At 41.9% G+C, this 15,719-nt stretch overlaps 1 protein-coding gene and 2 long non-coding RNA genes across 7 annotated transcripts in view; 2 read left to right on the forward strand and 1 right to left on the reverse strand.

Moving 5' to 3' along the window:
- Positions 1–15,719, forward strand: part of LOC310657423 — a 290,637-nt gene that overhangs the window by 144,432 nt on the left and 130,486 nt on the right. The gene's annotated exons all lie outside the window — the stretch shown is intronic.
- LOC310657408 overlaps positions 1–15,719 on the forward strand; it is a 145,269-nt gene that overhangs the window by 92,972 nt on the left and 36,578 nt on the right. The gene's annotated exons all lie outside the window — the stretch shown is intronic.
- FAM114A1 (family with sequence similarity 114 member A1) overlaps positions 1–15,719 on the reverse strand; it is a 51,890-nt gene that overhangs the window by 9,885 nt on the left and 26,286 nt on the right. For 4 of the 5 annotated variants that reach the window (XM_083458325.1, XM_083458324.1, XM_083458323.1 and 1 more), the window contains 8 exons: positions 11,917–12,024; positions 11,671–11,780; positions 8,698–8,832; positions 5,906–6,058; positions 4,567–4,690; positions 3,582–3,667; positions 2,683–2,859; positions 1,535–1,674 (listed from right to left, as the gene is read on the reverse strand). In XM_083458325.1, coding sequence (XP_083314451.1) covers positions 1,535–1,674; positions 2,683–2,859; positions 3,582–3,667; positions 4,567–4,690; positions 5,906–6,058; positions 8,698–8,832; positions 11,671–11,780; positions 11,917–12,024 — 1,033 coding nt within the window. The remainder of the gene's footprint in view (positions 1–1,534; positions 1,675–2,682; positions 2,860–3,581; positions 3,668–4,566; positions 4,691–5,905; positions 6,059–8,697; positions 8,833–11,670; positions 11,781–11,916; positions 12,025–15,719) is intronic. The other variant, XM_083458326.1, reaches the window with a different exon arrangement.

Consider the following 15,719-nt stretch of genomic DNA (forward strand, 5'->3'; position numbering starts at 1 on the left):
GTTTATTGCTACAGAAACAATAGCGGTAATAGCAACATCATTTATGCAGTAGGAGAAATGTTACATTGAGTCCAAAAGACTTAAAATTTCTGCAATGGTACGCACGAGTTGTTTGCAGAAACTTCCAGATGCAATTCCTGCAATCTCCAGACAGGACTGGGAAACACCCCTGTTTGAAACTCTGGTGATCGATTGCCAGTCACTCTAGACCAGGGTTTTCCAAACTTGGGTCTCCAGCTGTTTTTGGACTACAACTCCCATCATCCTTAGCTAGCAAGGCCAGTGGTTATGGGTGATGGGAACTGTAGTCCAAAAACAGCTGGAGACCCAAGTTTGGAAAACACTGCTCTAGACAACACTTAGCTAAACACACCCACCCACCCACCCACCCACCAATGGTCTAACTTGGTACAAGGCAGTTTCCTTTGTTCTTAGATTTGAAATGAATGGCAGCTTATGTAAGAAGGCATTCTAGGGGCATTCTCATACTGCTATGACAATGCAAGTACGCAGATAAATAGACACTACTGCGGCGGGAAGGTAAACAGTTTTTGTGTGCTCTGGATTCCATCATCCCATAGTCACCTTTGACTGGACTTAACCATCCAGTACACTGAAAAGCGAAACTCTTTGAAGGAGGTTAGAAGAGCCTCTTAACAGAATTTTGAGCATCTAAGGAATTTCAGTTCCTAGGATTCTATTAGGTTTCCTGGTCAATCTAAAGATACTCTTTTGAGTATCTTCCTTGATGAGACTAATAAATCTATTACCAAACAGGTGGCAAAAACAGCTGAATGTTGCCACATCTCTGTCCTGATATGATTGTTAGTTTCTAGATTGTCAGTGTTAATCATTAACAATTGATTCATTTCATGATGTGATTTGGTATTTTAGAGTTTTTGTACTTTCTATTAGTTATTAGGTAAAAAGGTAAAGGTACCCCTGCCTGTACGGGGCCAGCGCTGTCCGGAGACACTTCCAGGTCACGTGGCCAGTGTGACATCGCTGCTCTGGCGAGCCAGAGCCACACACGGAAACGCCGTTTACCTTCCCGCTAGTAAGCGGTCCCTAATTATCTACTTGCACCCGGGAGTGCTTTTGAACTGCTAGGTTGGCAGGCGCTGGGACCGAACAACGGGAGCACACCCCGCCACGGGGATTCGAACCACTGACCTTTCGATCGGCAAGCCCTAGGCGCTGAGGCTTTTACCCACAGCGCCACCTGCGTCCCTCTATTAGTTATTACTTTCTAACAAACAATTGATTGAATTCCTAGGATTGTTTGGATTTCCTGACATCTTGCAGATCCAAGGACTTGGGTACGTAATTCAGAGATGTGCTGCACCAGCAGAAATGTGTTTAAAATAGGATTTGCCACCTGCAGCACCTGCAAAACTCCTCCACCAATGATGCAGTAGTGGAAGTATTCTTGCAGCAGAAAGACAAAACAATACTGAATGTCATCTTCTGCAAGGAGCAGCATTCAATAAGCACTGCACACACACTGAAAGAATGAGAATGGCAATATATTCACTTTGTTAGAACTTTTGCTTGATCCAAGGCAGGCTTCTCAACTTCTTGTCCATGAAGGATTAATTCTGCTAATTTGTGGAGCTGTTCAATACAACGGGCTGTTACCTCGGCAAGGCTTTCAATAGACAACATGTAAATTTCCTGGAAAGAAAAACAAAAGGCTCAGGATGATGAATTGCATTGTTTAACGAAGAAAAGGAGGAGGAGAGAAGGTAGTGGTGTGAAATACCATTGGAAAGGTGAAGTCAGATCCTACCTTGGTTTGCAGAATTTCCATGTGTATGCATTTTAGAAAGGTCCAACTACCACTGTTTTGTGCAGCCTTCCCTAACCTGGTGCCCTCCAGAAGTTTTGGACTACTACTTCATTGACCCCAGTCAGCACAGCTCATAGGAGTTGTAGTCCAAAACATCTGGAAGGGACATTTCAAACGGATCTGCATGTGCCTTGCAATGTGAATGTGCACTGGACACACACCTAACTCTTATCTGTATGTGCATTAAGTCTGCTGTGTCCATGAATCTTCCTTGCTGATTTGTATTTTAATCCCACTTACTTAAGTCCATAACAGGCACAGTATTTCAAACTAAATGTGATGGATGTGACCCAGCTGATTTGAAATCATATTCAGATGGGACAGAGAAAGTTTTCATTCCTGGAAATAGTCAAACTATATATCACACAGATACAACTTAATCAGCTCAAGTCAGTACTATGGTTAAATAAAAGGTAGAGGGACCCTTGACCATTAGGTCCAGTCGTGGCCGACTCTGGGGTTGTGGTGCTCATCTCGCTTTATTGGCCGAGGGAGCTGGCGTACAGCTTCCGGGTCATGTGGCCAGCATGACTAAGCTGCTTCTGGCGAACCAGAGCAGCGCACGGAAATGCCATTTACCTTCCCGCCAGAGTGGTACCTATTTATCTACTTGCACTTTGACGTGCTTTCGAACTGCTAGGTTGGCAGGAGCAGGAACCGAGGAACGGGAGCTCACCCCGTCAAGGGGATTCTAACCGCCAACCTTCTGATCGGCAAGTCCTAGGCTCTGTGGTTTAACCCACAGCGCCACCTGCGTCCCTTAGTACTATGGTTACTTACGTGTAATAACAAAATATGATAGGCAGACAAACTGAAATCTGCTGATCTCTCACCTCTACAGTTTTGTTCTTTGTTTCTTCTGTGTCTCCAGATTCCCCTGTTTGAGGCTTTTCTTCACCTTCTAGGTTCGCTTCATCTACTTTCGTTTTCTCTTCTCTGTTCTCTTCCATTTTTTCTGTAGATTCGGGGAGTCTAGCTTCTTCCAGGTAATCATAAGCTTTCTTTCTAGCCTGCAAAAGAATCAGAACAAAAGAGAATCTAGCATGAAGAATGACTTGCTCTTTCAATATGCACTAGAATGACATATTTTGAATACTGTATGAAAGAGGCTGCTTGATTTTTTTTCACTGGCCAAAACTGTCTCATGGAAGCATGAAACTACGGCATCCACTGTTTAAGCAGTGCATGAATATTTCTGCAAGTGTTTGTACAAGCATTCACAGAACAATGCTAGTGGCTATTTTCCTTCCTTCATTGTTTTGAACGTCTTTCACATCCCCAAACGTCTCACCATTCTTTCCCGATTTCACCCCTTGTTATGACCTGCATAATTTTGAATAAAGAATTTGTGTTTTCTTGACTTAGACTTTTTGGGCCTCAAACATTAGCAGCTTTATGTCACATTCTGAAGAAACAGTCTATAAGGATTCACAAACTTGAAATGTGCAATTAATATCTCTTTTTCCAAGAAATCCTATTTTCTGGATGTGAACAATATGTGGACATATTAATTACAGTGCAGGCAGATAACCTCTTTTTCCAATTATGTTCGGTTTAACTCATAATTCTTCATTACAAGTCTCTGCTTACAGCCACCACTTTACCAAAGCTGCAATTGCACCGCTGCTCTGCCTCCTAGTGTGCTACACTAGCTATTTAAAACTAGTATGCTCCCCGTGTTGGTGAAGAAGGGCAGAATCCTTTTTCCCCAAAGGCAAACAAAGTCACCCACCTTGTTAAGTTTGTCAGGAGTGGCAGCAACATGTAATTCAAAGAGCAATTCTGTAAGCATGGTCACAAACTCATCTCCCGCATCTGCTGCAAAAGTAAAAAGGAAACAAGAAAAAACGACCCTTGAAATATTTTGATAGTTATATTCTGTTCCCCAAAAATATGAATCCTATTTTTTTATAAAGGCATTTCTTCTTGCTCTCTTCCTTAAATCTTAGCAAATAAGTAAGTTTCCTCATCACATTATTCTACCTTCTAAGCCATTCTTCAATAGATGTAGTTTCCACTTTCCACTTGGAAGCAATTTCAGTTCTTGTCGTAAGTAATAGATTGGTTACCAGTTTTCTATTTTCCTGTCTTACAACATTTCTGATATAGCTTTATATAGAGAGAGTGGCACCAACCCAGCTATAAGCATGAGGCATTGGCTTCTTAACTGTCAGGTGCTGCTCGCACTGGGGAATAAATGGCTGCCCCAAGGCCCTCAAGATGATGTGAAAGCCCTTGGGATGACTTCTCTGTAGCAAATGAGGGGAGCACTTGCCAGTTAAGAAGCACTGCCTCGCACCTGACATGGGGGTTGGGCAACATCAGAATGTGCCTAGATCTAACCCATCAGTGAGTTGCTGCTGATCTGATCTATAATTCCTAGTTTTGCTATTCCTAACCCTAGAGACTGCTAACAGTGGGTACACTCTTCTACTAAGGTATGTATGCATGTGTAAGTCTCTTTGATTTTGTGCCGCATACATTCTTTATGATAATGTTTTACCCTTTTTGAGTGGCTTTTTTTAAACAACCAGGTGGCATATGATTTTATGAAACAAACAAATAAATATTGACTTGAACACCAGTATCTTCAGCGGGAAAGTTTTTCAGAAACATCACTTTGAGGATTGGGTCATTCATAACTGATTTAATTGTTTTTAATTAAACATGTAGAGTCCTCTATCACACATATGCTGCACTGACAATTCTGCAGCTACCTTTCTTTCCTTCGTTGTCTTCATTTTCTGACTCTTCTGGAAGGAAGACTGCTTTAATAGCAATTAAAGCATGTTTTGTTTTTTCCAATTCCTCTCCTTCAAGGGATGTTAAATATGATTGTATCTAAAAGAAGAATGAATGAATGAATGAACACACACACACACACACACAGGCCTGAGCATTTCAGTGTATCTGCAGCACATAATGTGCAAGAAAAATGGAGAAATACAGTTTCAGTGTCTACACAGCTTGCAATCACTGGGTGAAATTCAATGGTGTCTGTCTGTCAGTGGAACAGGCAGAGCTTGTGGATAGGATTCTGTTTCCTATATGCCCCTCAAAATCTGTTATGGATTGTTGGAGGGCCCCCTGGAACAGATCTGGAGCTCAGAGCTGTGTACAAATAGTTCACCAGCTGCCTCCTAACCACAAAACGTATAGGGCCATATTTCCTTAGTTTTAGCAGCAGTACTATGTTTCGTTCCTTCTGGTTGTTCCCTGAAACTGCATTGATGGAGAAGACACTTTAATCTACTGCACAGGTAAAGTGCTGTATCCTGTTGCACCTGTCAGCCCTATTCTGCGCTGAAAAACAATTTGTACCATACATCCAACTGCGTCTACATCATCCATACCATTGGCCAACCGAAACTGATGCACTAATACAGCACTGTGGGACTGTCTTCAATGGCAACGTGATGCCGACTGTAGCATTACATAGCATGGTGCTGGAGTAACGGAACATGTGAAGGAGTTAATTCCCTCCATGAGCGTAAATCAACCTATGGATGAGCTAATCACAGGTACAAGGTCCGCCAAGCCAGTTACTATGGTAACGGCTCAGTGCCCTGACTATATGTGTAATTAACAAATTTCAGCTCAGTAGTCTGCAGTTATTCTATCTGTCTGTTAGTCAGTGTTACTGGTCCAGTGTTGTGTCTTGAATTGCTGAACTTTTTTTAGAGCAATAGAGATGCTTTGGACTTGTATGTATCTATATCTGCAAAAGCCTACAAGCTGCATATATCTAGTTCTAGAAATGTTTTACTTCTTTATTGGAAGCAATGAGCACAGCTGTTATATAGGGGGAATGCAGCATTGGTGGCTGTGGGGCACAATGTACCAGAGATGGTGTATAAATTTCAAATATTGTAAGGCACCCTGAGCCTGCAGGCTAGGACAGGGTATAAATTCAAATGACTACATAAATAAGTGCAAACTGTTGCTCCTAAGGAGCTTGCTAGAGATAGGGTTTCAATCTTACTGGGAGATATTCTTGAGAAATATGTCCCAGAAAGCATCCCTGTTACCTTGATTTATAAAGTCAATATACTGTACCTTGGCTTCACTTTCATTAGACAGAATTTCTAGAGCTTCCAGATGAGACAGACCCTGAAACTCATCAAACAGCAGCCCATAATGCGCCGTCCTTTCAAATGTCACTTGCTGGGCCAGCCTCTGCTTCTCTTTCTCTTTGGCTTCTCGCAACAGCTGTGGAAATATAGATCATAGCTGCTGGTTAATTGGTTGCATGGCAGATTTGACAAATTTTATCACCTTCAGCCCCAGCTCCTCTGGGCAATAAGAATAAAAATTGGAGTTAGATCTTACCAGCAGAGGTAAAATGCTTCACTGTATTACAACAGGCCCAATAAAACATTTTAAACAGTATTCTCTGTACGAGTTTTGCAATTAGTGGTGATTATAGCTTGCTTCTTCTTGTTGCTTTTTTTTTTTAAGGGGCTTGCACCTTTTTTTGTCTGCGATTTTGCTTTCTGGTAGTTAAACTGGAGATTATTCTAGCTGTCTCTCTGGGGAATTCTGGTTTTTGTTCTTTTTTTTGGACAGTTAACTTTGGAGAGCAAAAATTCCAACCCTTACCCCAACTTAACAGCTGCTTACTACACTGTTTCTCTTTGTAGCCCATTCTCAGTATAATTCACAACTGTATCATCAGAAGCTAGTTTTACACTTTGGAACTAAATTCTTTGATTGTATTTTGTAACATCGATTTGGAGCAGCAGCAGGTACCCTCCCAACTAAAAACTGTGTTTATTTCAGCAGTTAACTAGCTCTTGATTTTATGACAAAACATTGTTAAAATAGCTCAAAAACTATTTTGACATTGAATCAAAACACCACATTTGAAAAATATTTATTTATTTATTTCATTTTTATTTATTAGATTCATTCAAAAGGTCTCAGGGCAGTTCACAAAATAAAAATATGAGATAAGAACACAAATAAACAGTTAAAAAAACAGCAACCAATCTACCATGAATTACTAAATGAACCATGATTATAACATGCTGTATGGCCGTTCTTGAAAAGACTCTCCTCCCTGAAAGAGAGGGGAGTGGTTGTGGACGGGAGCCTGAGCACCGCCCACAGCAGGGGGCTCAGCCCCCTGCCTTTCTGTTCCCTGGCTGGCGCTCCTCCCACCAACCGGCACCCAATCAGGTGCCGCTGGGGGGTGTGGTCAGCCAAGTTCAAATTGCAGCGCCAGCCCTCTCCTCAGCCTCTTTCCACTCCATCTCGCCGAGAGTCACCCACCCTCCACTCCCTTTAGCTTAGGGTATTGGCCTTGCTATGGACCTTAGGTTGGTCGCCCTGGTTAGTCGGGGGGCCTGGTAGGAGTTTTTCCGCATGGCAGTAGGCCATGAGGTTTTTTCGCCTACCTCGTAGCAATCGTCACAACTTTTGTGGTATTGGTGGGTAGGTTAGGCATTGGATTATTGCGTTATGGTGTGTGGGAAGGCTAGGTGTGGCCATCGGCCTAAGCCTTCAATTTTGGGTATTCCGTTAAAGGAATCTGGGGGTCGTGTATTCCGTCCGATGCCTGCTTGGCGGGAGGCCATGGCACGACCCCTGGTGACGTCAGGGGAGAGCCTATAGTTGTATTATCATCAACAGGCTCCGCCTCCCTGGTGATTCAACCCCTGTGGTGGACATCCAATGCCTAAGCCAATACCTTTTTCACTGCTGTAACCAATAAAGTTGTGGCCTTTTCATGCCCATAAACCATATATCACGTGTCCTTGTGTGTTCATTTCCACGGGGCGGGGGGCGGGTCCTCGAACCACAAAAGATGCTTCACCGAAGAACACAACAAATTAATGCCACTGAGGAAGTAAGATATGAAACCGTGTATCACATGCAAACTCCTGAAAACATATTGTGGGTCTCCACGCCAGTTTTGGATATCACAGGCGACATCTATCACTTTGACTGGTGTGGAAAGTGCAAAGTTCAAATGTGACTGATAGTAATATATATTACAAGTTTCATATTGCAACCCCTTGCTTCCACACAGTGAGCTATTGCTGGGGGAGAGGGGGTCATAGAATCATAGAATAATAGAGTTGGAAAAGAGCACAAGGGCCATCAAGTCCAACCCCCTGCCAAGCAGGAAACACCATCAGAGCACTCCTGACATATGGTTGTCAAGCCTCTGCTTAAAGAAGAAAACATGGCGTGTTCAACATGAGCACACTGTTCTGGGTGAATTCCTGCCTGGCATACTTTGGTAGGTATTATTTATTACATTTGTTAGCTGTCCCAAACCACAGCTTGTAGGCGAAGCATAAATATACAGGTGTAAACAGGGCAACAGAACCAGTGCAGATTCCCCCCCCCTCAAATGGGAGTTTTCTTCTTTTCTTAATAGTTTAAAGGTAGCTGCACTGATTTGTTACGTAATTTATGAACAATAGTTTAGCTGACCTCCATGGAATCATAGAACTGTAGAGCTGGAAGGGGCCCTGAGGATCATCTAGTCCAACCCCCTAAGAAAACTTGTGTGAAAATTTGCCACGTAGAAGATAGCCTATTAAGCAACCCTCACTCATTCATACTGATGGTGAATCAGTGGTTACCCTCTGGACGTTTTTAAGCAGAGGTTGGATGGCCATCTGTCATGGGTGCTTTAGTTGAGATTCCTGCATTGCAGGGGGTTGGACTAGATGACCGATAGGGTCCCTTCCAACTCTACAATTCTATGATTTTATGTGGCTCTTTGAAACTCCAAGAGCCTTCCTCTAAAGATCAAAATCACCGTCAATTATACAGTCGTCGTAATTGTCTACACCACTTTCTAACACTGCATTATTATCGAAATTGACTTATTTCACCTGGGATAAGGAAACAGTTCGTTCCATCAATGTTTTGGTTTTTTTAAATCCAGGATCACTTTCTGCAAGGACGTTCATAGTTTTCTTGCCAATGAACTCCAAAGCATCAAGGCCACCTGTTAAGACGCTCTTGCCCTGCATGAAACAGAGAAGAAATAATCTTATTTATGGACACCTTCAACACAATTATACGTAAGCAAGCAAATCCCATTAATTTTACTGGCTTTTGCTCCTAAATAAGTTTGCTTTGTGTTCCAAACACCTTTTAAGTATGTAGCTATAAAGCTATATAGGAACACTGAATCCGCAGCTCATAACTGCTCAGCCCTCTGCTTTTTCTCCCCTTGCAAATAGCAGGATTTATGACTTCATTAGTCATCTCTCATATTGAATATGGATTCCAGGTGAAAAAGTACCACAGTTAAGCACATTAAGTTAATTAAAAGAAAAGCATTCTGTGGAATAAAATAGAACAAGGGAGCACTAACACAGGCATGAAAAAATTATTAATATAATTTTTGTTTTAGGCAGCGGCTCGTTTTTTGTTCTTCGGTGAGAAGATCAGTAATGGAAAATAAACTTATTTGAAAGACAGCTTGCTTTCCATGACTGATCATCCCTTTCAATGCACAGGGGAGCTTTGGCCATTTTATTGGGTGACATCTCAGCTCACGTGAGACAATAGTGAGACCCATCAGAACTGACTAATGTTTCACTTGAACAGAGGGTACACCCTAGAACCTTTTCCCCTTCCTGAGAATCCTCTGCCATGATGTGGTGAGGCTGCATGGCAGAAAACATGATGTGGAAAGAAATTCCCGGAAGGCAAAATGTGTTAGGGAAAGCAGTGGGGAGTAAATATAGGCATTTAAATTTCCATCTTTAAATAATGTATTTTTCGCCCTATAGGACGCACTTAGTTTTTTGGGGGGGAAATAAAGAATTTTTTTTATCCCCCCCCCCCCCCCAGCCGTGGCTTCAGCGCGCCAGGCAGCAGGCTGCTATCCGCAGCCTGGGGAGCCTGCGGGAGTTCCCTCAGGCTCCCCAGGCTTGCGGTTATCTGCCTGAAGCACGGGGCGCTCTGCTTCAGCGTGCCCCGCGCTCCGGGCAACAGGCTGCTATCCGCAGTCTAGGGAGCCCTGCGGGAACTCCCGCGGGCTCCACAGGCTTGCTGATAGCTTCCTGAAGCCTGGAGAGCAAGAGGGGTCGGTGTGCACCGACCCCTCTCGCTCTCCAAGCTTCAGCGAAAGCCTGCATTCGCCCCATAGGATGCACACAGATTTCCCCTTCATTTTTGGAGGGGGAAAGGTGCGTCCTATAGGGCAAAAAATACGGTAATATTCACTGGATCACACAAGGTTCTGCAAGATATCTCCAAAGCAAGCAAGCAAGCAAACAAACAAATCCATAGCACTTGAGAGGGACAAGGCAACGGATGCCATCTTTGATTTTGACGGATTGGCAGCACTAAGCGTTTGGTCTGTTCACACAGAGCCAGCCTTTGTTTGGCCAATTCTGCAAGCAAGCAGACTTTGTATAATAAATTGCTTGCACTGCCCTAAGGCTGTCTTTGTTTGAGGCTGAGATGATCAATCCCATGCCTTGCATACATATAGCCTGACAAGGTGTTATAGAAACATCTGCATTATTCACAGATATGACAGCTTCTATTGCTATCAATATGGTTTGGGAGTTTATGAATCTCTGAAGCATTTATAACACATAGTCAGTCAAAACAAAGCTCTAGCATCTGCTACTTTGGATAAGAGACTCAGATCAGGCTGAGTCCAGCTGCTTTTGGCTTTGGATATGAAACTCCAAAGCCGTCCGCAGGGTAGATTAGGGAGCTTGATGTGTCCCACAAGGGGGGGGGGGAGAGAACTGCCTAACAGGATTTTTTTTTGCTTTGAAGTTGGCATATCCTGCCCATAAAGCCCATGGTGTTACATTTTTAAAAATAAAAAAACAAGCAGGAAGAGTCAATTTCTAGGCACGCAGATTCTCAAGGCTGTACACGCCACTTTTTGGTGAGCTGCCCATTCTATCCCTGAAGATATTAAGAGATACTTGGAATAGATTGGATTTTCATTAGGGTACGACAATCATTCATGCCATCATGGTATGCCAGGTTTCCAGGAACTTAAAATTTTCTGCCAATTTCTCACTTATAAAATCATGCTACAGACCCTTATGAGAAAAGCTGTCTTACATTGAAATGGTATCAGTTCTTTTAGATATAAATAAATTCTACTTCAAATCTTTCCTTCTCCATCACAGTATATTTGTTAAAGAGAGAGACTGGGTGGCATAATTGGAAGATGACAAGTAATAATAAGATCATATTCTGAACTCTTGACACATAGAACATTGTTCAGCATCATCATTCCACAGTTGGGTACCAGTCTGTGGTTGAATCAAAATATTTCCCTCCAAATACCTGAACTCTGGATACAGAGCGGGAAAGATCTCAGTACTGAAACCAAACACAATGCAAATTACAGCAGCTTAATGTTTTGTTAGTGTTATACCATACGTACACATGTGAGGTGTAATTATGGAGCAGCTGGTAACAAATAAATAAATTATAGGTTGGATCCAGTTGAGATCTACTCAAGAGTAATTAATGGACCTAATCTAGCTATGGCTGTTCATTTCAGCAGATCTCCTCTGAGTAGGACTAGAATCGGCTACAATCCTATATTTGCCAAAGGCAATCCAATCCAATCCAAAAGAATTATCTCCAAAACATATACTGAAAAACATATTAAATTGTGAGTTTTGCAGGTAACGCTTTTGGACAGAATTTTAAAATACGGGAACACTTTAAAAAATATATTGTATATATCATACTTTTTCCGTGGTGTGTTTTCTTGGGCTTCCATAATTGTAGTTTTCAAAAAAAGCAACAACAAAAAACCCCTTTCTATAAGAAGTACACTCCTTTCCCCTCTTTTTGTAACTAGAATTGCTTACGGTGTTCTGTACGGCACTACTGATGGTTGAAAACATTCCACGTGATGCAGAAGGAGATGAAGGCAAAGGTGTGTTCTCTGAAGAGCTGTCCTGTGTGGTCTCGTCCATGTCTTCAAGAAGGAAGAAGAAGGGCCAAATGAAAATAATGTCGGTATGTGACCTCAAGCTTCAAGTTTGTACTAGGTTAAAACAATAGTATTGTGTTCCTATTAAGAATATTTTGCCAAGGCAAGGTATGTTTATCACCTGGGATGGGGCTTTCTGCTGGGTCAGAAGGATGTACATCTTCTGGTGTTCCTGGGACATGAATTCTGAGAGTGGCTGCTTTTTCCTTAACTGCTGTTAGCCCATGGCCTGCAATGACACAATTATTTCATATACAACAGTTCTGTGAAATGAGCTAAATAACCCAGTTAAAAGGAGACTTTTAACTAAAGTAAATAAAAGGCTAAGATTTTAGGATAGATTGAATGTGGGACCATATAAAACCAGCCCTAAAGGATCTACAGTGGCTTCCAGTACATTTCTGAGCACAATTCAAAGTGTTGGTGTTGACATTTGAAGCCCTAACGGCCTTGGCCCTATATACCTGAAGAAGCATCTCCACCTCCATTGTTCAGCCTGGACACTGAGGTCCAGCCCCGATGGTCTTCTGATGGTTCCCTCACTGCGAGCTGTGAAACTACAAGGAACCAGCAAGAGGGGCTGCTCGGTGGTGGCACCTGCTCTGTGGAATACTCTCATATCAGATGTCAAACAGATAAACAACTAGTTGACTTTTAGAAGACAAGCGAAGGCAGCCCTGTTCAGAGAAGTTTTTAACGGTTGATGCTTTATTGTGTTTTTAATGTTTTGTTGGCAACCGCCCAGAGTGGTTGGGGCAACCCAGTCAGGTGGGCAGCATGTAAATAATAGAACTAATTGTTGTTGTTGTTGTCATGCTGTTATAAAATTATTCCTGTTTGGCCAGTCATACATATAACTAGAAGAACATAAATCAATGCTAGGATTTCTTGGGGGCACAATCCATCCAAATTTCAGCACTTTTAAAGCAACTTAAGAATACTTACTCGCAAGTAAACTGAGTAAATACATATGGGATCGTGTTGCCCATTGCATTGTCTTTAACTGGAGAGCGTTAAGTTTGACTTCGCTAGTTCACTCCCTTTATTGCTATCAACAAGATGTGGTTAATTGAGTGGAGTTTATAAATCAAAATATAAGTAAGCATTTTATGAGGAACTGCCATGGTGGTAAAATAGATTGTTATTGGTTTGGAAGAAACTATTTATATTTTTACGCTTCAGCGAAATCCAATTAGAACAAGATGCAATAAAGGGCTAGGAATATGGATGAGAAGAAAGGTTCCGGTAATGCTTCAAGGTTTTGCGATCACTAGCGAAAATACTCATGAGATGTACCAATGAATTCAATAATAACTATCCACCAAACATCATTCCATTACATAAGATATTGCAACATTATAAAACAGAACTGCTGAGAAATTGCACCTAAGGGTAAAAACATATATTGGGGTGGGGTGGGATGACGACTCAAAGGAGCCAAACTGAGAAGTCGGTTTAGAAGCAGAATTTTACCTTGCTGACTGCTTGAAAGAAACATGTTTACCAATTTGCTTTACACCATGCTAGGCAGGGGTTTAGCTCAGATACTATGCTCTCTTACAAGTTGGTCCCACCTCGAATCATAGTGCCACATTCTGCCAGCAAAATACTTTTTAAAATTCCCACTGGCATTAATGGAGAATCCCAAATGTCTGTGCAGGAGCAGCCAATCAGAGCACTTGGAGGAATATAGAAGCCTCAGCAAGGATGCTTAACAAAGGTTTGCAAACTGCTGCTGGTTGTGTTTGAACTGTGAAGACATCCGAACCATTGTCAGAGGGAAGCTCTGGAAATTGTGGTTATCATGGGTTACTTGCTGTCCTCCTAAACTGGACCATGGGGTGCTTCATGTGCTGGAGGAAGTATGCATTAGTTCCATCATAATCATAGCATCCTTGTAGCTAGGAACTGGCAATGTCTTATTTGCATGGGTACTATGGGAGTATCGCCATCATTGCCATTGTGTTACACTGGCACCAGAAAGTCTAGTGGGGCCATGCAGTCGCTTGGCACTTTATAATCTACAATGGGGCTGGGTGTTATGCACTGAAACCATGATACCTGTGGCAGGCAAGCATTTTTGGTCTGCGCACAAGAATGTGACTGAATGTCTTGCTTCTCCCAGTCAAACAAAGCAATTACAAGATTTCTGAAAGTATTTATTTTGGTAGCTACTAGTTTATAAAGGAGAGTAAAACTTTTTTTTTTTAATCTTACCATAGCACTTCCATGGTCCATCTTAAGCTACAACACACCTAGATGGCAGTTGCTATGCTGCTGGTTAGCAGACTATGCAATCCACCTTAGACCAGGTTGCAGCTCTCTAATGGGTCATGATTCACCAGATGAAGACCAAATATTTAGATGACAAGTACATTAGATCACCAAAGAGCAACCCAGTGCTTCAGGTTTCTATGTTTAAAAGACAATGCTTGCCTCAGACAGCAATCCTAAATGTCTGTGTTGCAGAACTTATGAGGTGTGCAGTTTTCCTACGTGCTAGTATAATGTCATGCTTCATGACGACTAGTGGGACAGCTCTTGAGTGCTGATGAAGTGCCTAAGTAATTAAATTGTGGAGGCAGAGGCCCACAGTTCAAAACTGCTCTCTAAAAAGAACTCACAAGGTGGCCTTAGGCAAGCCACTGGATGCATTTGGACAATCATTTTTCACCTTTATAAGCCAAGATATAAACTCACATGCAACTGCTGCAGTCCTCCCTTTACACAAGTCAGAAAGTCTTAGTAAACTAGTTTCCTTTTGGGTCTGTACTGGAAAACAATGGGTAATGGTTTCTGAACAAATTAGGATATGAAGCCTTGACTTAAAGTTGGCTTAATATCCTGGGATGTTTGGAAAACTATAGCTTCCTGGAAGGATTGTGGGTGCCCACCATCACATGCAAACTTGGCCTACAGCTGATTTTGGGCAATTCCCTCTTCTCACCGCACCCCATCACTCCTCATCACATGCTCTTCAGAAGGGGCCACCGGCCCTCTAGAGACTTTTCTGGAAGCAGGCGAATCCCATTCAGGTTTAGTTCTTCCACTCAATAACCAAGCAATATACTGCAATATACTGCTATTTCTGAGGAGTAGTCTTACTAATCCAAGTTATCTTTGCTGTGTACATGAACCTAATTAAGAACCCACCCTCTAAAGATAAAACAGATTGGATTTCTTTTCTAATGTGCATCACTTCAGAGTCATTGACATTAAATTCTATTTTTAATTTAACTGTCTTGTCTCAGGTGTTATGAAAACCATTTGGATTCCCTCAGAATCTATTTTAATCATCTAGAAATTGCTTTGAATCATCAGCAAACAGCACCACTTCAATATTCACTTCCTCTAGGTCTTTGGGTTGGCTTCCAGGGGATTTAATTACTTCAGATTAACTTCAGCAAATTCATAAACATTTGTGTGGCTTGTACTGACCCGCCTTCTGAGCTTCATTTAATTCTGAACCCACCAACTAATTTCATATTCCTCACATTCCAATATTCTTAAGTATGCATTGAAGAGATAATCTAATAGCAATTTTCAATTACTCATTTCCTCAGGGATGCACCTTTTCAGATTCTGACAACATATTACAAGTAAATCAATATCTAATAGAAGCACAAATCCTTAATTGATTGCAACACTGGTTTGTATGTGTGTATGAGAGAGAGTGTGTGTGAGAGAGAGAGCACAAGAGAGAGCAAATGTATGTGTATATATGAACTCCCATATTACTGATATAAATCCTGGATTTCCTATATAATATACCATAGCCTGAAATGTGTTTTTACGTTTCATGGCAACAAGAGAAAACCATAAAATATGTTTTAAAACACAGCTTCTTTTTTCATGGCTATTCTTCTTCCACAAGACTTTCCAGAGAGAACAATGTCTCTCCCACGCAGCCCACTCCACCCATTA

Source organism: Podarcis tiliguerta, assembly GCF_965153285.1.
Source record: "Podarcis tiliguerta genome assembly, chromosome: 9".
Classification (NCBI taxonomy): Eukaryota; Metazoa; Chordata; class Lepidosauria; order Squamata; family Lacertidae; genus Podarcis; species Podarcis tiliguerta.